The sequence below is a fragment of the Pseudochaenichthys georgianus genome, chromosome 9, assembly GCF_902827115.2.
Source record: "Pseudochaenichthys georgianus chromosome 9, fPseGeo1.2, whole genome shotgun sequence".
NCBI lineage: Eukaryota > Metazoa > Chordata > Actinopteri > Perciformes > Channichthyidae > Pseudochaenichthys > Pseudochaenichthys georgianus.
The window spans coordinates 19318749-19340235 of NC_047511.1; the positions used below are offsets into that span (position 1 = coordinate 19318749).

Sequence of the window (21487 nt, forward strand, 5' to 3'; positions counted from 1 at the left end):
GTGTGTGTGTGTGTGTGTGTGTGTGGTGTGTGTGTGTGTGTGTGTGTGTACATGCTTGTCCAAGGTATCTTTGTGGATTGTGTTCCATGGGCAGATAAAGATGAGTCCTTCTACAAGGATGTGCAGCAACTAATCACAAGATGATTACTAAGTAAGTAATTGAGTGGCTGTACAGCACACATGCTAAGACTAATTATGAGAAATGAAGGGGACTAAAGAGAGGAAGAGGGTGAGAGTAACAATAGACAAATATAATTATGAGAAATGAGCAGGGGAAACAGTGATAATAGGACAAAAAGAGAAGGAAAGACCAAAAGTCAGCAACAGATGTACAGAAGTATAGACTGAAATAAAGGAGATTGATACTGCCTTCACTTTCGAACTTCCCTTCTCTGTTAAAATCTCACATTTTTCTCTTTCTTTCTCTCTTTCGCTGAGTGATTCAGATACAAGAAGACAAAAAAGCTTTGCAGGTCCAGAGGCTCTAGGCATGTGCTTTTAGAGCCCTCAATTTACTGTGCCATTCACATGCACGTGCATATTCTTTTGTTTCAGCTAAACACATGGCTGTTTTTCTATTTGCATTTTCCAGGGAGACACATGTTTGCGTGCGTTTCTGTGTGTGTTTGTCCCTTCTCTATAGGGATTGAAATATAAAACATAATTGAGACTACCTTTAGAAGCAAAGAACAAGAAGGAGATCAAACGACATACCACATGCTACTTTGAAAGACTCACGTGTGCGTGTGAGAGTGTGTGTGTGCTTGAACGTCTGAAAACTGGAACATTTTTGGTTAAGTCCGTCTAAGATTAGAGGGAGGTTTACAAGGAGATGAAAAGACGGTAAAAAATAAACTGAAGACTAGAGGCATTGGTGATGCCTTTGTTCAACCAACAAAGGTGTTTCACATCCAGTTTAATTTATATCCTACATTTGGCCCAAACTGGTTGCATGAAGAATCCCCTCTAAATGTTTTCATCCTGCATCTTCACCACTTTTGGAACAGTTTTTCTCAATTTCATACAGTGTATTGTAAATACAAGATAACGATGAAAATAAAGAGGGAGAGAGAAAACAGGCGAATAGAAGCAGAGATTTTGCTATGAATAATAGCCCATTCATCATTGCTAATTTGCTAGGCTAATGTTCTCACCGAGCTTAATGGGGAGATTAGTCAGGCAAATTAGCACTGATAAATGAGCAAATACGAACTACGGTGGTCAATCATTGAACCAGCCATGTATTCATACCCAGCTATGAAAAGCCTCTGTTCTAAATTAGATTTTAGTTCAAGTTCAACAGTAAACTGCCCCTCATGACCACACTGCCTCGCAATAAAGTGGATTATAAATAGAGACACAAGGAGGGAAAGACATTAAAATAATCAACATTAAATGCACTGACAGAAAACTGTTTGCTAACGAAATAAAGTAGATTTGTAGAGTGAATGGGCTTTGCTGTTAATCAGGTTGACAACGTGTGATAATTGAAAACCGTTTTTCTCTTTTATCAGCCATCAGCTGATTGGGCTTTGGAAATTCCGGTCATGAAATACGTTTTTTCACACCGGTCCTAAAAAGTTCATGACATATGTTTAAAAAAAAAGAATTATTTGATCACCAAAAACTGGAATCACACGTACCATACAGTATGTTTCCTTAACATGTGTGGCAACTTTAATTGGACTTTAGGAATTTAACTGAAACAGTGTTAGATGGCAGTTACTGTATATCCATCAAGACACAGCGTGTTTCTTGACTGAAGCCCTTAACAACTACTTACACACTCTGAAATCTAAAAAGGACTTCAGGGGTTCTTCAATTCCTTCATAAAAAAATAACCATATCATTAAAGTTGTATGCATTTAGGTGATGCTCTTAGCATGACTTGAGAATGAGTGTAACAGTAGAGTAAGCTTGAATTCCGGAGATCACAACATTACAAGCGATTATTAGATTACAAGCTTCAGGACACCGGTTCTCTGTGACAGAATATCCATGTGACCCTAAAAACTTCATGTAGCACAGAGAAGCCAAAGGGAAAGACAAAAGCAACAATGATTGATACTGTTGTTCAATCCTAGTGGGATCTTCAAAGCTTAAACTGCATGAAGGATTTATGAATTGCGTTTAAAGGTCCACCAAACTGTATCTAATCTACAGGATTGTAACGTGTCTGGAATGAACAATAACAGCCTTATTTCCAGGTGGGCATCTTCTGAGATTACACAGCTCAGAGCCAACCTTCAACACATCAGTGGACAAGTTTGATGGGAAAACTTGAGAAAAAGATTAGTTGAACTTTAAGCACTCACCCATCACTTTATTATATTCTGCTAGACATTGTTGCTGCTTATTTGGAGAGAGATTTGAGGAACATATGCCAAGAAGATAAAGGAAGTTTCTACAGACTGAACTTTGTCTTCTGTGTTGGTCCTGCACTTTCTGTAACAACACATGACTGTCATGGTTGGTGAGCAATCGTGTGTGAAAAAAATCTATACAGTTTTGATGGGGTTCACTGGCTCGCTGGGTAAATGTGACAGCCATTCAATGGCTGAATTGGAACTGAAAGGGAAGAGGGACACAGTCACACTTGATCGAGCACAAATAGGGTTATTCTTTGAGGAGAAAAAAGGCAGAACTTCTGTTTTGTTTTTTTCTTATTACATGTTTTGAATTCTGAGAAATAATCAAAACAAATCTTGTTTAAGATTGTTGACACAGTTGGCTCTCATTCACTGCATGTACAGGACGTACAGTATAACCTATGAAAAGTAATGCAATATAATTTGTCATAGAATAACACTGAACAAGTCTGTTTACAATTACTTTTTGTTTGTAACCTATACTTAACTAATACTATTGATGTATTTATTTGAACCTAAAGCATGATCTTTTCCTAAACCTTTGTTTGGTAGCCTTCAGGTTCTGTTATACAATAGCCTACGAAGACACAATGATTATTGCTGTTTCTGGACATTTGTATAAGAGCAAAAATAAATATAACTTTTTGTGTTGTGAAGATATGTCACACCGTTATGGCTTTTGACTTTCTGGTTAGAGAAGTAACATATAGATAGGTAAGAGTAACACATTGCATTAATGGTTCTTACCAATTACTCAAAAAAAGTAAGCTGTATAATTAGCATATAAATACTCTCAAAATATCCGTAGGGAGGTTGTTCTAATAACTGCACATACTGAATGTTAAATGTGTTATCATCATGTTACAATATTTGGGATATAAAGACAAATATAAAGATGACCACAATAACAGTATGTCCTCTTTGGTCAATGTAAGCCTGTGTTTTATTCACAAACTGTACCATACTTTTGTACCATCATAAAAAACAACCAGCAAAGACATTCTCACACATATGCTTTAACACACACAGAGAGGAAACAGTAGTGTTCCCAGTCTGGGGGCTGTGTTGTGAGGCACCCTGCAGTGCACAGTGAATAGGAAGATGTACTAAAAGAGGAAGCAACATTGTGAATTGCAAGTTTGGATAAACTGAAGCAGAGGGCATAGATATACAGTAAGCATGGGGGATAGCATGGACAATATGTACAATGTGTTGAGCAGATAAACAAGCTACTTATAGCCGAAAGTCTTTGAAGAATGCTGTCATTCTGTAACAATGGAGGGCCATGTAGATGGTATTCAGCCTAGAGAATCCCACAGTGTGATCAAAGTGAAGGCTCAGAGGCATTCTTCATATTAAGAGTTATAGGTAAAGGAGGAGAGGATGGGATGTGTGGATTACGAAAAGCTCACAGGCTCACTATAAGAGTTGGGCTTTGTGCTATTAACATACTTAACATCATTCTATATATCATGTGAAAGGAGTGTCAGTGTGTATCTGCTATGACATGAAGCTTTAGAAAACCTATGTATTTATTTTAATTTCACTTACACTGGCATCATTTTGTTGATTTGTTATCTACAGTAGGTTACATTATAACTATTGTTTAAGCAGTATTTCAATGACTATATTATATGTGAAACAATCAATCAATGTTTATTTATATAGCCCAATGTCACAAATGTTACCTTTGTCTCAGTGGTCTTCACAGTGTGTACAGAATATCAGTACGACAATATGACACCCTCTGTCCTTTGACCCTCACATCGTACAAGGAGAAACTTCCGAAGAAAACCCCACAGTTTAAAGGGAACATGGGAGAAACCTCAGGGAGAGCAACAGAGGAGGGATCCCTCTCCCAGGACGGACAGACGTGCAATAGATGCCGTGTGTAAATTGAAAAGATAATACATTTGCAACATAGGAAGAGTTGCTTACTGGAAAATGTTACACATTTCAAACTGATGTGGTATGAAACTGCAAACAGATAGATGAAGTGAACAAACTTGTGCTGTAGTTTATGGGCAAAGAGAGTGTTATTCTTATTAGAGATTAGAAACCAGCATCTCAATGGTCCTCGTGGTTACTGATGTTTTCTTTAGATGAGAACACTTTGTCTGGTTTAAAATTCAGATGCACCGCTGGTATGCTCCAGCAGACATATGTGTTAGTGTTTGTGATGTTAAACATCTAGAAATATGAAGTAAATTAATGTATTGAACACAATTAAAAGACATACAAGCTACACACTGTCATGTATCTTTTTACATCATTGTTTTTCAAGTGCAGCTGCAGTTCAGCCATTGTGCCGTTCATATTGGACTTTATAATAGCAACATCTGTAGCTTATTTCAAGTGGGTCCTTGAATAATAAAACAGACAATATTTTTTCATGAGCCTGGGTCCCAGGCCAAGAAAATAAAAATGTAATTCGAGCTCCACGGCTGCAGGAGGGGATTTCATACTGTTAATTAAATATCAGCCATTTTCCCCAAGCTTGTTAAGATAAAAACAAAAGTATCCTCAAACTCATTTTTATAACTCCTGGGGTAACTTAGAGGTAAATGATTAAACACACAAAAAACACAGCGCTTGGTCTAAAATGTGCAATGCAGAGCAACTGGTGAACCCTCAGTGCAGAGGAATTAGTACAGAGCAGTCTGTTTCTAAATAAGGCTTCTCTCTTACAACAAGGAGTGGCACTAACAATAAACACAACACAATACCCAGCAGAAATTAGCATATGAAGCATCCCAACACTCGGCAGACCCAGACTCAAATAGCAATAAAGACGTGAAAATAAAAGACACAGACGAGCATTGGGAGTAGTTAAAACAGGGAGAGACAGGGAAATGTGTTGCTAAACGAACATGTGTGCTCATGTGCCATGGATCACTGTCCTTTCAATAAGTGAGTTCAAAAAGCAAAAATGTTTCGAATTTTCCTTAGACATAATAATTAGAATGTCAGTGATAAATTGTCAATCGTTTTTCAAGTAATACAGCCACAATACACACATTTTTCTCTCTTCTATCTCGCCCTCACATACATGCAGAGCTCCAAAAACACACAAACAATGGCGCTATCCCGCGGATGATGGCTGTCACCTTTGTATACTCAGCCTCTTTCAGGAGCCAGCAATGCAAACAACGCTCTTATGAATATTCATGACTGAGTGGGATGGAAAAAGAGAGTGGGATAGAAAAACAGGAGAAAGGTGGAGGGAGGAAGGGAGATGCTGATAGGGAAGGGAGGAGAGAAAGTAAAGAAGGACTTTGCTGTACAGCAAATGATAGTGCAGACTGGATTAGAGAAATAAAGAGACAGAGTGGGTTAAACACATAAGGAGAGTGTGTGTTTGGTGTGTGTATGTTAACCACATTTTGCCCCTGATGTTAAATCTAGCTTACCTGACTTCCCTCGAGAAGATCATAATTAAAGGTGACATGCTTGAACAAATCACAACATTAAATATATATAAAACATATGGACGTTTTCTTTATTTCCTCATTGTCAGGGTTTAGTGCTAGTATGCTGTTAGCTGTTGTGTTTTAGTGTCTTGTCTATCGGTCTGTTGATAATCACTATACTCTCTCTCTCTCCAGGTGTCGGCACTTCCTGTCCGTGTGGCACCTGCTAGACTGATTGTTGTTCCCGCCCCTGATTGTGTCCACCTGTGCCCCATTACCTAATATGTATATTTAGTCCTTCTCTCCCTTTGTCTGGTGTTGGTTCGTCTTGTGTTATCATTAGATCCATGCCTGTTTGCCAGAGATATATATATTGCAGTACCTAGTAGATCCTAGTGATTATATGGAGAGTCCTAGTAGAACCTAGAAGTATAATTGAAAGCTTTGGTTTCTATTCAATAAAGAGTATTACCAAGCAACAGAATCGAGCATCTGAGTTCTTACGAGTCCATCGTATCACTCATTGCCACATAGTCACACCTGAAAGTCAAATCAAGGCATACATTAAGGTGTGTGCATTTGTTACTTTCTAATAAAAATGTACAACAAACCTAATTGAACATGACGTTTCCTCCAGCATTTAAAAGTATTTTTCTCCTCAGAAGTTTAGTTTTTCTCATTAATGTCATTTTCTCTTAATGATTTATTTAGCTAACTCTATTTACGTATTCATGCTGCTGTTACTTGATCCCATTCAATCCTTCTTGATGTCTAATTAGTCCCTAACAGTTCCTTCATTCTTAACAAATAACATGGTTTTACATTTATGTTTAAATGTCTAATTAGTCAGTTGTTCATGTAGAATAACAATAAGACTGATACAAATGTCGAAGTAAGTATCCACCGCAGACTTTGGACCTTTTGTTCACTTATATAAAATATTATAAATCATCCATGTGTCTCTATATTGTATCTCTGACACTTCTTGTTTAAAGAGACGGTAGCAGCATTGTTTGACTTTTACATTTTATAAATACATTTTTAAACAACATTTACAATTTTAGTGTGTTGTGTTGCCAGGTTTGTTTTGCAGTCGGCACAGTACATCAACCACCTGATATGTATCCACTATGACTATGCAGTAATTCTAACTTGCTGGAAGGTCAGCACTTTTCAATATCCTATTTTTTGTCATTCGTATAATGCTCAGTTATCATATTTGGCAATCTTTAATTTCAGATGACTCATCAGTTTGCTTAAGAGTTGGCACAAAATCTCTGCCAAAGTGTTACATGAAGCACTCAGCGTCAATAATGACACTTGGTTGATTTGAAAGATTTGCAGTTTGTTTTCATTACTTTGCAAACCAATGGAACAATCGCCTGAATGTACTCTTGGGAGACAGAGGGAAAGGGAAGACTAGTGGAAGCAAAAATTGAAATACATAAAAGTGCTTTGGCAACACTTTTCAAATTCAGATGACAGAAGAAAATACTGGGAAATAAAGAGTAACAAGACAAAAGAAGAAAAGCAACTTTCCCAACACAACAACAAGTCCCTTTGTGAAATGTCTTTTTTGAATACAATGCAAGCCTTTTAACTGCCTTTTTAGTTGCTGAAAGAAATGCATCGAACTCTCAACGTATTGTTTGTGCCTTTTCAAGATCGTATAAAATGCATTTGTCAGTTGGAGAGGTTAAACAAAAAGAACAGCAGAGAAACAAGGACAGTGGCACATAGAGAGGAACCGACTGAACCAGAGGGACAAACAAAGACAATGGGAATCACACCGATGGCTCAACATGAAGTATCTATATACTCCCCAAGAACACATACTGTGAGGCGCACTTGATATACAAAAAACACATACACACATTGTAAAATACAAATCAATAGGGATATGTTTACAAATCGGATGAACAAATATGCAAGAACACAATCATCTACATCAACAAGTTTATACTATGTGATAAGTTAAGGCTACATTTACATTCGTAAACAACTGACACGCACACAACCTATTGATTCTCCTTCCCTGCTGGTGAAAGAGCGTTTGAGGTGAAATCGATGATGGAGCTTTGTGGATATAGGCGTCCGTGGCCTATTGTGTGTGTGTGTGTGTGTGTGTGTGTGTGTGTGTGTGTGTGTGTGTGTGTGTGTGTGTGTGTGTGTGTGTGCGAGAGAGATGTAACCACCAAAGAGGACTAGCTGGTCCTTAGAAGTACATCTCCCCTCTGATCCCAGGAAATGTCTACTAATCCCTACACACACACACCAACACACACAGACACAGACCCACACACATATATATAGAGAGAGATATATAGAATGGGATGACAGGATATTATACAATTATAATTCTAAACTACTAAAAACAGAATGACAGTAAATAGAGAACAATAAACAAGAAAAAACGATGTATTTTGCATTCAATTACCATTGTCTGAATCTGTCACTATCTGCAGTATATCGCTCACACACATACACACACATAGAATGTATCCGCTCATCAGTAATCATCACACTAATTAACTAATCAAACAACGACAGCACAAAGTTCAAGACGACAGCTTTTTAACGAGGGAGATGCTAATCACTTTGACCCTCAGCCTGTCACATTCATGCTGCGGAAAAATGTGTAAAAACTCAACTAAACATAGATCCAAAGCACCAACAACTTCTATGGTAAGAGTTCCTACAGATTGAAACACTGTTTTAAATACTTTCGGCTGAATGCTCATTGAACCGGAGCTATATAGAACATGAATTCTTAATGAAGTTGTGCCCTCTATTCAACCTTTTGAGGTTACAAGTGAAGAATAGTATTGCTTGCTCATAAAGAAATGTTTATGAATAATGTGCTACCAGAAGGTCTTAAGCTATGAAGAGAAGTGAGCTTCGTGACAGTGTTAATGGTGAGCAAAACATAAGGAAGGAACTGCATTTCTTCTACTTTATTTAGATTGTGCACTATTGTGAGTTATTCGCTGAGGTTCAGGAGAGGGCACCGTGCCAGGCACCAAGCAGATCATAGCTTAGCACGTGACAGGAGAAACAGACAGTCAGTATAGTGTAGGGCCTGGATGACCTTGGAAAGAAGACTGGACTTGTCGGACCTGGATGAAGCCAAGAGGCGTGGGCTCGCCTGTACTCCAATCAACAATCGACAGCACCTCACTCAAAAATACACATATCCAATCAGAATATGACACCTTTTAACTGTAATAAGTATATGAAATGTGTTTTGCCGGTTTTCGGGGCTCTGGAAGGAAGTGTGACAGACAGTGGAAACTGCTCGCGGTCTGTGGATCACTGATCTCCAGAGACCTCAGCTGAGCAATTATATTCCTTATCACAACTGAAATAAATCAGCTTTATTATAACGTTATTGCCTGATCTGACTCCTTGCTTCGCAGAGGAATTCTGAAACGCAACACAAGCAATGGTGTGCAGATTAGTGAGCCAAGAGACGCTATTTAATTTGTGTATTGGGATTTCTGATGTACTGATTTAGGATAAATGCCCAAAAACCTTTGGATTACATTTCATATTGGGGCACTTCAGTAAAATGGTTTACAGTTGTAGGAGTTAGGGCTGCATCTGTTTCCTTTAGAGTGAGGTTGATAGGTGGCATATGAACATTAAAATGTAATGACATATGCATTTTGGACAGGTTTTGTGTAGCCCACCATACGGTCATCATGTGCTGCTCTGTCCATTCAGCAGAAAAATGTTGTGGTTTGATTTAAAAAGAAAAGAAAGATCAAATGATGGAGCAGCACTTAGAGTACAGATATTAGAGTTTGGCATCATTTTTCAAAACTTAATTCTAAATTCCTCTTTGCTCTTTTAGGCTATTGTTCTTAAAATCAAGTCATGAATCAGCCCAAAACTGGGCGATAAAATGTTTTAGGTATAATCTTATTCTAATGCCACACAGGAAGATGTATATTACATTTATGGAAGGGGCTGAATATAAACATAGACCTAAGTAATCTTATTTTGATGTCATATTCAAGGATGCTCCACTTAGTTAAATGGAACATGGAAGAGAGGTGAAGTAAGGAAGTTGCAAAGATAAGTGTGTCCTTCATTTCTCTTAATGGAAAATGTGACATGTGTGGCAAAGAAGAAACATTGCAGGAACTTCTAAATTGAATACATCTTAAATATGGATGTCAGATGTAACCCTAAAAGGACGATATAACTACTTGAACAAATAACCTCGAGTAATTCTACTTTGAAATGAAAAAAGTCAAAATCTTAAATAACACGATAAGCACAATACACCTTTGCTGCTGCTTTTAAGTAGTTTTTAATAAAGAAAAAGGCTTCTACATGTCATAATCTCCTGTTGTCCTCAAAATGAATCTGGGCTTGGTCACAAAATGTAAGCCAGTCCATTTAGGTCTTATCTAGGCTTTCTTACCCAAGCTCGAGTACCAGTGTCAAAAAACAATTACACATTCATCTAGCACGTGTGTCATACATCTATTGTGTTCTTTCATCCATAAACACGTTTAATTGTTTATCGTATCATTTTCATGAATTCACACACTGTGACACTGGCACTTCATATACAGTAATGGGTTTGCAGACTTTACTGTGCATCAGGTAGCCAGAGAATAACTTAATGTTCATATTGCATAATCCTTTTCTTACGCATTACTACATTTTTCCCTTTACTTGTTGCACATCATCATCATCATCATCATCATCATCATCATCATCATCATCATCATCATCATCATCATCATCATCATCATCATAAGGATTAATAGTTAATGCAAATAATTACAGATTTGCAACTTGTTAATTATAATTAACAATAGTCATTTGGGTATTGATAATTCTATATGTACAGGGATTGTGATGTGTACAAAAACAAACAGGATATTAGAGTAGGACAGAACAGTGAGGATATATGTATCACTACATTCTACATTTTCTTCCACTTTAAAATGTAATATCGTCTCCGCTTCAAATGGCAAAAGCTAACAATTAAATCTCATGGTCACTATGACCGGTTTATTTCCGAGTACTCCAGCTCATATATTAGGGTTTCTCTGAAACCCTATCAAGATTTCTGAAAAAAACATGAAATGGTGTTTACATGTGCAAACTCATACTAGATATTACATCAACTGATCATAAACAGGTTATTCATGAATGCAAATGCACTCATTGTGTTAACCATCAAAGTGTATATTTGTGAAGGGTAAAAAAGGGTTGTCGTGAAAACTTTGAGGAGAAATGCAAATAGCTTTAGTAATAATTAAATAATAGCATCTGATCTGATTGGTGATCAACGTTGATGATGTGACTCAAAATGTGACTGAATTACAGGAAGAGTACTTAAAGAAGTGTCAGTCTTACAAATCCTACATTTTAGCTTTTGTTTTGGAGAAGAGTGCTCTCACCACCAAGTGACAGTATCATATATGTTTATTTTAGACTGCAAGCACTGTGTCAGGGGATACAGCAAAAATGCCATATCCAATTTGTAAAATGTGTGTTGCCTCAAGTCCTCCATCCTTTGATATCTAATTTAATATCTACTTTGAAGAGCTGTAAAAAAGAGATGCAATTGGAAATCTTCTCTCTACCTTTTTCCTACTTTTACCCATTTCCTTCATGGCAGTTTCTACTACCTTCCTCTCATCCCCTTTCCTTTCAGTGTATATCTTTGTGACAGTCTCCCTCTCTCTCACCTGTCCTCTGCCCGTGTTTCTTCATATCCTCAGCAGTTTATCATAATCACATCACCTCACTGTGATGGAGCACACTTAAGGCTTATTATGTCACACACACACACACACACACACACACACACACACGCACGCACGCACGCACGCACGCACGCACGCACGCACGCACGCACGCACACACACACACACACACACACACACACACACACACACACACACACGGACACACTGGAATGAGATCCACTTAAGCCTTATTACACGTCTGACTGTGGTTTTAACATGGGAGATTATCCACTGGACTGTATGCTCGGGTAGGGGGCAAGAGCTGCAAGTGGAACGGCCGTGTACACAGATAAACACACAACAAAACAGAAAGACGAACGGAATTGATTTGTTTGAGATCTTCGATTGGACAATTTCAAAGTCGTCGCACAGGCAGACACACATTGCATAAGACAAAGAAGATATGATGCCAATACAAAATAGTTGCTGATATGTTCCCTCCATTTTCTTTCTGTAGCATCTTTTAACCAACCTGTAGGACCTATACTAAGGCTTTTGCCTAAACAGCAAGAAGTCTCTTAAAAAAATCTTTCAAAAATCTCTGAAAGATCTTTGCCAATTGCTATTGTCACTAGAACTTCCCAAATACTTTTAGGTGATCACATGTGCAGCTTTTATTATGTAAAATCGATTCCTTTGACTTTGCACACATGATCTGAAAGGCCTCATGTGAAACATGGAGTTGGTTGGCAAGTGCCAATTACCATGGTTAGTGTATTCAAGGTTTTCTTTAAATAAATGTGGGACTGAAATACTGAAACATGTATTTAAAGTTTCTCAGAGTTACTCTCTATAATATTCTCAATAGTTCTAACCTCATAGGAATATATTGTTATAGTAATGCAGCTGCAGTGTTGTGTGCTGGGATGCTCTCTGAATAGAATAATAAATTGTGAAAAATGATAAATCTATCATTTGTCAGACTGAAATCCCTAAAGTCGGTGAAATGATGAGGCAGAGATGGGATGCAGATATGCATACTTCGTCTAGACCAGGGTTGTAAAATCATTTTCAGCCAGCGAACCAAGAAGAATTTGTTTCCTGTGACACAAGCGAACAAAACCCATTGTCAATAATGCAGGTGACCTATTAAGGCACACCTTAGAGACATGGGTTCCACCATTTAGTTTGAAAAACCAGGATCTATTTTAATGTTATGCACCTCATTTAATTTCCCTGTCCCCTATACTTCAGTCCCTCTCAGTTATTTTCCCTCTCCTGCTTCTCATTCTCTGTATTTTCTTCTCTCCTTGGATCACTCATGAATATTCATGAGGTTGTTATTTGCATTGCTGGCTCCTGAAAGAGGCTGAGTACACAAAGGTGACAGCCATCAACCTCGCGAGGCGGCAGTGTCGACAGATGAGAGAGAGCAGATGAGGAGGAAAGAAAAAACTACCAAAGGAAAACTGAAATCTGACAAAACAAAATAAAAAGAATACAAGAAGCAAAGCCAAATAACTTATATGAAAGCATTGGTTTTCCTACCTCAAAGTAAACTGTTCCGTGTTCGAACCAGTCTTCATGTAGACGCCAAATGCCACGGTCTTGCCGAGCCGAACCGGGCTGGGCGGCACCAGAACCTCTACGTTTTCATCCAGTCTCAGTTTCTCTCCTTTGGCGGAAACCATGCCAAAGGTCATCGCCACTGAGCCGGCTTTCAGCATGTCCTGAAGACTCACATCCTCCCCGAGGCTCCACTGTCCTCCAAGGCCCAGTCCAAGAGGCCCGGTGTTAGCGCTCTGACCTCGCCATGGCTCATTAACGATGGAAGGACACTCTTGACCGGCCCCTTCCATTGGTATTATCGAGTAATACACATCCACTGATGGTAGAGTCACTTCAGGAGGTCTTTTTCTCACTTGTGGTGGTGTAAACCAAGCTGGGGGAATCTCCAGACGGACAACACAGATGCCAGATGGTCCCATGAGTCGGCAGCCCGCCGAGGGGGCTGCTTCACTGGTGTCACGGATGGCTATGGCTCTGACACATGGGAGGAGGGCTGGAGGAGGGGGGTCGGGCTCATCCCAACGTCGCCCTACCAGGTAAAACAATACCTGAGGACAAAACAAATATATATTTATTTACAGATAATGCTTATGTCATAATGGGTGGATCAGAAGATGAAAAGTTAGCCAAAAAAACAATATTATCTGTCCTACTGTACACTGTAATTGACAGCTGAAATTATAAATCACCTCTTATCAATACAAACAATGGTTTGTAAATGGAGAGTTAAATGATTGTCTACTCTTATTTATAAATGTTCTTCTTTCTTTCTGTGCCGATAGATTTATCCATAAGCACTAATGAGTGCATTCTTTAAAGCTGCTCTGATCTGCATTTTTACATCAATTAACTTCACTTTTTGTGAGCCAAAGAAGAAGCTTCAAGTAGGCAATAACAACAATATAATAATTAAAATGCATCAACAAACATATGATACATTTATAATTTGAACCCTTTAATTATCTCTGGTTTGGATGTAATTATGATTTGGTTATGAGATTGTCATAACAAGTCAATCCTTAACATTTATTTTTAAAAGGATTTTTTAAAGAAAAAGATAAAAAAACATTTTAAGTTTAACATTAAACTGCCCGTACCTGTATCCAGGGCCTTGTTGAGCCAACTTTGGGGACCACCACTTGACCTTTGACCTTCCAGTTCAGAGTCACCTGGTTGGTTGTCGGCAACAGATGTGGAGCTGGGCCCTGAAGCAGCTCTACAGGGATTGGCTGCTCAATGCTCAGGTTTCCGTAGCTGCAGTTGACGCTGGGCAGGGATTGTGGAGTGGCCACGGCCGGCTCCAGTTGGTGGAGGAAGAAGGGCTCAGTCCGCGATGACAGGCTGCCATTTCGCATGATCTCCTGATTGGCTTCCCGCAGAAAGAAGGCGGAGTCGGCTCCACTTAACTGGCACTGGACAGGGAGGTAAGTGGGGAGGGAGGAGGAGAAACGGGTCTGGGAGGAGTCTGACCCTCCTCCTACTCCTGCTGCTTGGCTGTCCGACACTGAGGAGAGAAAAGGAAAAATAGAAATGATTAAATGCCTTAAACTTGAATCATCCCTCCCATAGCAATCATGCTCTGCCTGGCAGAAACATGTAAACATTACAGTGTCATTCAAATCCGAAGCATCCAAATCATCTCATAGAGTCTAGTCAACAAACAGTGTGTACATCCAAGACTCATTGACCTGTGATATGAATTGTCATTGCGCACACACACGGCTATAAACACATGCACATATCCATCTGCTTTTTCACATCAATTCACACATGCATTTCAACCCCCTGCCACAACACACAATTGGTACATGTACATGGTTTCTTTACAGTTTCTCTACAGGGGGATATAAGCTTAAACACATTATATCTCACTCGTGTATACAGGAATTATAGACTCAGCATCACACAGGGCTCTACATTAATGCATCACTTTTTTTTAAATCCGCATTCGGAATATATCAGAACTGACATATTGCTCTTTGGCAGTTTATTTCCACACAATAGGAAATGAATATAAACTGAATGGAAATCCATTCAGTTTATATTAATTTCCTATTGTGTTTATTAAAACAGACATTTTCCAAAGATTCTGAATTTGAAGCCAAGGATTACACAGATTTTGGTGCAATATCTAATTTCTGAAGAGGTGTTGCAAAGACTCGGCTATGATGAGAGGGAGTTTTGATTTCTACCCTTTAACCTACATCACCATTTTCTTTGCATCCGCTATTTGACTTGTCAGCATTATACTGTGCAAGACACTGAACCCCACACTTTTTGAATATCAGTGTTAGCCATATGCTAACAAACAATGACAAAAACCTTGTATCGTGAAGAAGGGAAGGAAGAGTAAAGCAACAATTAAAATGATTAAATGCCTTTAAACTAGAAATATCCATTTCATAGAACTATGAATGGTTTAATAAAGTTCAAGAAGAGCTCGATTCAGGTACTATACAGTATAAGATACAAATAGTCAAATGTATGCCGGAGACGGAGATCTATCTACCATAATGTGGATATTTTGTATATGGCTTAGCAGATAGGATCATGGTATTCATTGTCTATTTGTTTGACGATAATCTACAGTAGCCTAAGGAGACAATGGGTTATATTTTGTTGGTTCTGGAAACCAGTGAAAATCCAGGAACAACTTCCTTGCAGCAGTAAATTGTTTACAGTCTGATTAGCACCTCGAGACGCTTCAATGGAGTTGATGAATGTTTACAACAGAATTGTTTTGCAACTAACCAGTTTACAAGCTCATTTTAAGCTAATAAAAACCTAAATAAATGTCAGACTATAGCTGATGCGTTTTGATATTGGTTGTTGGCAATTGTGTTAAGCCTCCTTTGCTTTCTAAAAAATGCTGTTTACCTGCATTCAAACATAGCAAGCTGAAACATGATTTGTGACATGAAATGGATAGTGTTGAAGTGCCAAAATGCTGCAGGGGAATCTGTATAAAATAGTTAATTTAATATACAAAACACTGATGAAAATATTTCCATCTTATCACACCAAGGAATCCGTGCTGGAACAAACAAAACATACGGGTTTGAGCTGAAATGTGTGAGTGTGTGTGGGTGTGTGTGTGGGTGTGTGTGTGTGTGTGGGTGTGTGTGGTGTGTGTGTGTGTGTGTGTGTGTGTGTGTGTGTGTGTGTGTGTGTGTGTGTGTGTGTGTGTGTGTGTGTGTGTGTGTGTGTGTGTGTGTGTGTGTGTGTGTGTGTGTGTGTGTGTGTGTGTGTCCGTCCTTGGGTAGCGGAGTGTGAAAATATAATGAGGGTGGGACAGCATACCGCTGTCTGGGGCAAGTCATACTGCGGCGACTTCACAAAAAAATAATAGCAAAGAAATAAAGTGATACTCCAGTGCAACATGAATAAGCACAGTGGTTTGGTTATGGTGTGAAAGCACGTAAGGATACATTTTGATGGAGAAAGACAGGAAAAAGAGAGAAAGAATGAGAGACGTGGTGAAGTGGAAAAAGAAACTCCAGGATCGCATAAAGGCATAACGCATATAGGAAATAAGTGTGAGACAGAGGTGAGGGAAAAACTCAAATGAGTAAGAGGAAAAAATTGCGATGCAAATTCCCAATGTGATGTAAACACTGAAAACATGTTTCAATAATGCTTTTTCAAAACTGAATGTGTTAATAAAAAAAGCTGGATTTGGAAAAAGAGAGTCACATGCAAGAAAGCCTGGTTAAAATGTAGCCTGACTGAATTGTTCATGTATTTTGTAATCATCCACTTTTGAGTGAGGTCGTGTGGTCAAAACACATCAGTGCATTAGCCTCAGTAAGCTTTAGCTTTTTTATTTTCTCATTATTAAGGGTGTCCTTGAGGTGCAAAGGCTCACACACACACACACACAGCTCAAACCCGTATGTTTTGTGTGTGTGTGTGTGTGTGTGTGTGTGTGTGTGTGTGTGTGTGTGTGTGTGTGTGTGTGTGTGTCCACAGGAGTCTTGTGCAGCATATGTCCCAATCCCGGACAGGGACCTAGAACAGCTGACACACACACACACACACACACACACACACACACACACACACACACACACACACACACACACACGCGCATACAGGCAACCACACACACATGCAGCTTTCTCATGCAGGCAAAGGTTGACCCTTGGAGGGAATCATTATAATTGTATGAAATATCAGACAAAGATGTATTCCCTTTATCTCAGGTCATATGTCATTTCATACTTACTACCAGGGTTTTCAAGTCTTTCCAAAAACTGCTATTCACCCATGCTCATTTCTTAGGGTTTTACACTGATATTTTAAGATTCCATTATTGTCACAATGTTAAATTGTTCACAAAGTCATTGTGAGTTATGTAAATTAAAATTACAGACAAGAAAGGCTGGCCAATATCAGCTCAATATGTGGCGCAAGACTACATGTAAGAGTTAGCACTTTGAAATCTTGCATTCAAACACTGGCATGCCATTGGCTACCATTGAACTTGGCATGATGGAGATTCCTTGGCATCATTACTTTGGCAACCACCAACCACGACAGGAGTCCATACCCGCTGTGGTCCTGCTGCACACTGCGTGTGTGTGTGTGTGTGTGTGTGTGTGTGTGTGTGTGTGTGTGTGTGTGTGTGTGTGTGTGTGTGTGTGTGTGTGTGTGTGTGTGTGTGTGTGTGTGTGTGTGTGTGTGTGTGTGTGTGTGTGTGTGTGTGTGTGTGTGTGTGTGTGTAAAAACTGGACAGGGACAAAGCCAGATGTACAGAGATTTGACGAGGCCCATCTGTGATTATTTTTCCTCCCAAAAATGCCCTTCCTGCTTTATTTCCAAGTTCACACACACACACACACACACACACACACACACACACACACACACACACACACACACACACACACACACACACACACACACACACACACACACACACACACACACACACACACACACACACACACAAACTCACACACACATACGGCCAATAATCAAAACACAGTGGAGCATGTAGGACAGAAAAAAAGAAAAAAACTGTGATAAGCAAGGCTAGATGTCTTTGGAGTGAGAAGGAGCGATACCAACATGTGATTTGGTATCAGCACTGCCTGATATTGTCTTGGTTAAATATTTACTTTAATTAGAATATGCAAACAAACACACAGGGCTATCTTTCAAATCAGCATGGTTTGGGCATCTGTCTGCAAGTGAGCTTGTGTGTGTGTGTGTGTGTGTGTGTGTGTGTGTGTGTGTGTGTGTGTGTGTGTGTGTGTGTGTGTGTGTGTGTGTGTGTGTGTGTGTGTGTGTGTGTGTGTGTGTGTGTGTGTGTGTGTGTGTGTGTGTGTGGCAGAGATGGAGTACTCGAGTCCTGGACTCGGACTCGAGTGCCGATTTTCGGGACTCGTACTGGACTCGGACTGGACTCGGACTCGCGCACTGATTGACGCGACTTGGACTTGTGAATTCTCGCGCACGATGACTTGGACTCGGACTCGTGCATTTCCCCCCCCCCACGATGACGCTCCGATTTGGACTCGGACTCGAGCAAGTTTTCTCTGGAGTCTGATGTCCTCTATCCTGGCTTGTGCACCTGTGAGGCGAGTTCACGCTGTTCCAGTCTAAACATGTCTAGGACACACCCCGCATCATGCTGTATGCTTTCACACATTCTGCTTCCACATTGGAAAAGAGCAGCGCAAAATGCTTGTTATGTTATGTGGAAACAAGATTGAAGAGAAGGCTCCGTAACACATTACTCTAAGGATCGAGTTCAGACATATAGGCTGTGTTGAACACTATCATCAGAGTAACGTGATCTAATCAACAGTGGTGTAGTGGCCGTTGGACGCGGGGGTACGCCGTACCCCCACTTATTTGGAGCATGATCTTTTTTGTAATAGTCTAATAAATATAAAATCATTGCCAGTCTTATCAGTTGCAAGTGTGTATTTGTTGTAATAATGACAAAAACATAATACATTTCACAGTAATTGTAATAAAAAATAAAAACGATTTCCTTAAAGAATTATGATTAGTCATCACGCTCGTGACCCCGTGGCGAGCTGGGGGTGTGTCAGTGACACACCCACGGCCAGCTTACCGCCCGCCGATTTTGCGGCAGCTCTTTCCCTCAAGAACGCTAACGAAAAAGCTCTATAATGGCAGGCAAGCATTTTTTACTTGACTTCTTTTCTAAAAAGAATATAATTCACAAGAAGAAAGAGTCTAGCAGCACCGAAGCTACAAGTGAAGCTGCTACTAGTACTACAGTACATCATCAGAAGAGCCGCCTAAAGATGTGGATAATGCTAGCTAACGTGCACGTTAGCTGCGCTAGCAACGTTCCCCTGGCTAGCTCAAGCTCACCTTTCCCAGAGGTATGGACGGAGGAGATGTGGCAGAGGAAACAAGAGACCTACTCGTGGATAGACTGCAAAGCTGGGAAACTGGGCTGCAAAGTTTGTTTATCCATATCTGATGTATCAGTCTTCAAAACTCAAGGTGTGTGTGTGTGTGTGTGTGTGTGTGTGTGTGTGTGTGTGTGTGTGTGTGTGTGTGTGTGTGTGTGAAAAAAGCAGCGCTGTCTGCTTATTTGCAATGTAGGCTAGGCCTAATCAGAATAATTTCCAGTCCAGATTCAATGTTTGCATTAGTAGGTTATATATATTTTTCATTTTGTTTATTTAATAAGTTAATTTCAGGACAACTTTGGGAATTTTGTTTGTTTGTTATGAGTTTTAAATAGATTTTGAAAGTGGAGATAGAGAGAGAGAAAAGCAGCGCTGTCTGCTTAGTTGCAATACTGTAGTTTATGCAATTTAGGCCTATACATTGTTTATGTAACGTATGTGCCAGTGTGTCCATGGTTTTGAGTCTGTGTGTGTCTGGACTCGGACACTCCTTGGGTGACTCGGACTTGGACTCGGACTCGAACACAGGTAATGATGACTCGGACTCGACTCGGACACTCCTTGGGTGACTCGGACGTGGACTCGGACTCGAACACAGGTAATGATGACTCGGACTCGACTCGGACACTCCTTGGGTGACTCGGACTTGGACTACGACTCGACTACGACTCTCCCTTGGTGACTCGGACTCGACTCGGACACTCCTTGGGTGACTCGGACTTGGACTACGACTCGACTACGACTCTCCCTTGGTGACTCGGACTCGGACTCGACTCGGACACTCCTTGGGTGACTCGGACTTGGACTCGAACACAGGTAATGATGACTCGGACTCGACTCGGTCACTCCTTGGGTGACTCGGACTTGGACTCGGACTCGAACACAGGTAATGATGACTCGGACTCGACTCGGACACTCCTTGGGTGACTCGGACTTGGACTCGGACTCGACTACGACTCTCCCTTGGTGACTCAGACTTGGACTCGGACTCGAAGAGTGGTGACTCAAGAGTGACTTGGACTCGTGAATTGGTGACTTGACTACAACACTGGTGTGTGGTGACATTGTTGCACGCACCAGTGTGTTACGCTTACACAGCAGAATTATTTTTTTTACAAAAACATCATTCGTAGCTCCAGTAAACTTTTCTGTGCAAACTTTCAGTTTGATTTTGGTGCATTGGCATTGTACAGGGTGGCCATGCATTGCCAAGACAGAAGGTATCAAAATGCTCCAGAATGTTATTCTTGATTTGCTGTTACTACCAATTTTGCTTTAATGTATGACAAACCATGCACAAACTACTTATCCCCTCCATCTGTTTGGTTCTCCTTGCCAGTCCTCATATGTTTCTTGCTTAGGTTTTTCTACACACTTGGTTCTTGTAAGTTATTAGTGCTTTCGGGCGAAGCTAATCCAAATGAGCAAAAAAAAACGTTTTTGTTCACGACTGCTGTCCTACATGTGTGAACTTCTGGAATACAACAACATGTAAGAAATGAATAAGTGTTTGATGAAACACATAAAAACATCTGTTTGCTTTTGCCTCATTTCCAGATTTGTTCTAAAGAAGTATCCCACCCCAACACCTGGACAAAAAAAAAAAATAACAGTGCAGACACAGTACAGCAAAGAAAAATCCATCGAGAGAGAATTTCCTGAAAAGAATTAACTCCATTGATCACACAGATGGCACACTATCTGAGAGAGAGACAGAACGAGATGGGGGGAGTGAGAAGGATACAGATGGATACAGCGAGATATATAGACGGAGATGGTGTGAGATGTGAAAGAAAGGGAGGAAAGAGTGTCGAGGAGGCAAGGTAATAGGGTGAAAGAGGATGAGAGAGGGATGAGGTTTCTATTTCTGAGCAGAACATTCATCACAAGCATGAGTTTATTTTGGTGGTCTCTCAATCTCTCATTCTTCAGGTCCACTGATTTCCCACATAGATGTTGCTTCACTGCTCAGCTTGTGAAAATGTGGATGTGGAGGAAATGTGACATCATCAGGTTACTCTATAAGACGTGAC

The 21487-nt window shown here is 39.9% G+C and overlaps 1 protein-coding gene across 1 annotated transcript in view; it reads right to left on the reverse strand.

The window, feature by feature from the left end:
* LOC117452222 (transmembrane protein 132C) overlaps positions 1-21487 on the reverse strand; it is a 279729-nt gene that overhangs the window by 205538 nt on the left and 52704 nt on the right. Inside the window, exons 2-3 of the mRNA XM_034090728.2 lie at positions 14157-14563; positions 13039-13607 (exon numbers count right to left, since the gene is read on the reverse strand). Coding sequence (XP_033946619.1) covers positions 13039-13607; positions 14157-14563 — 976 coding nt within the window. The remainder of the gene's footprint in view (positions 1-13038; positions 13608-14156; positions 14564-21487) is intronic.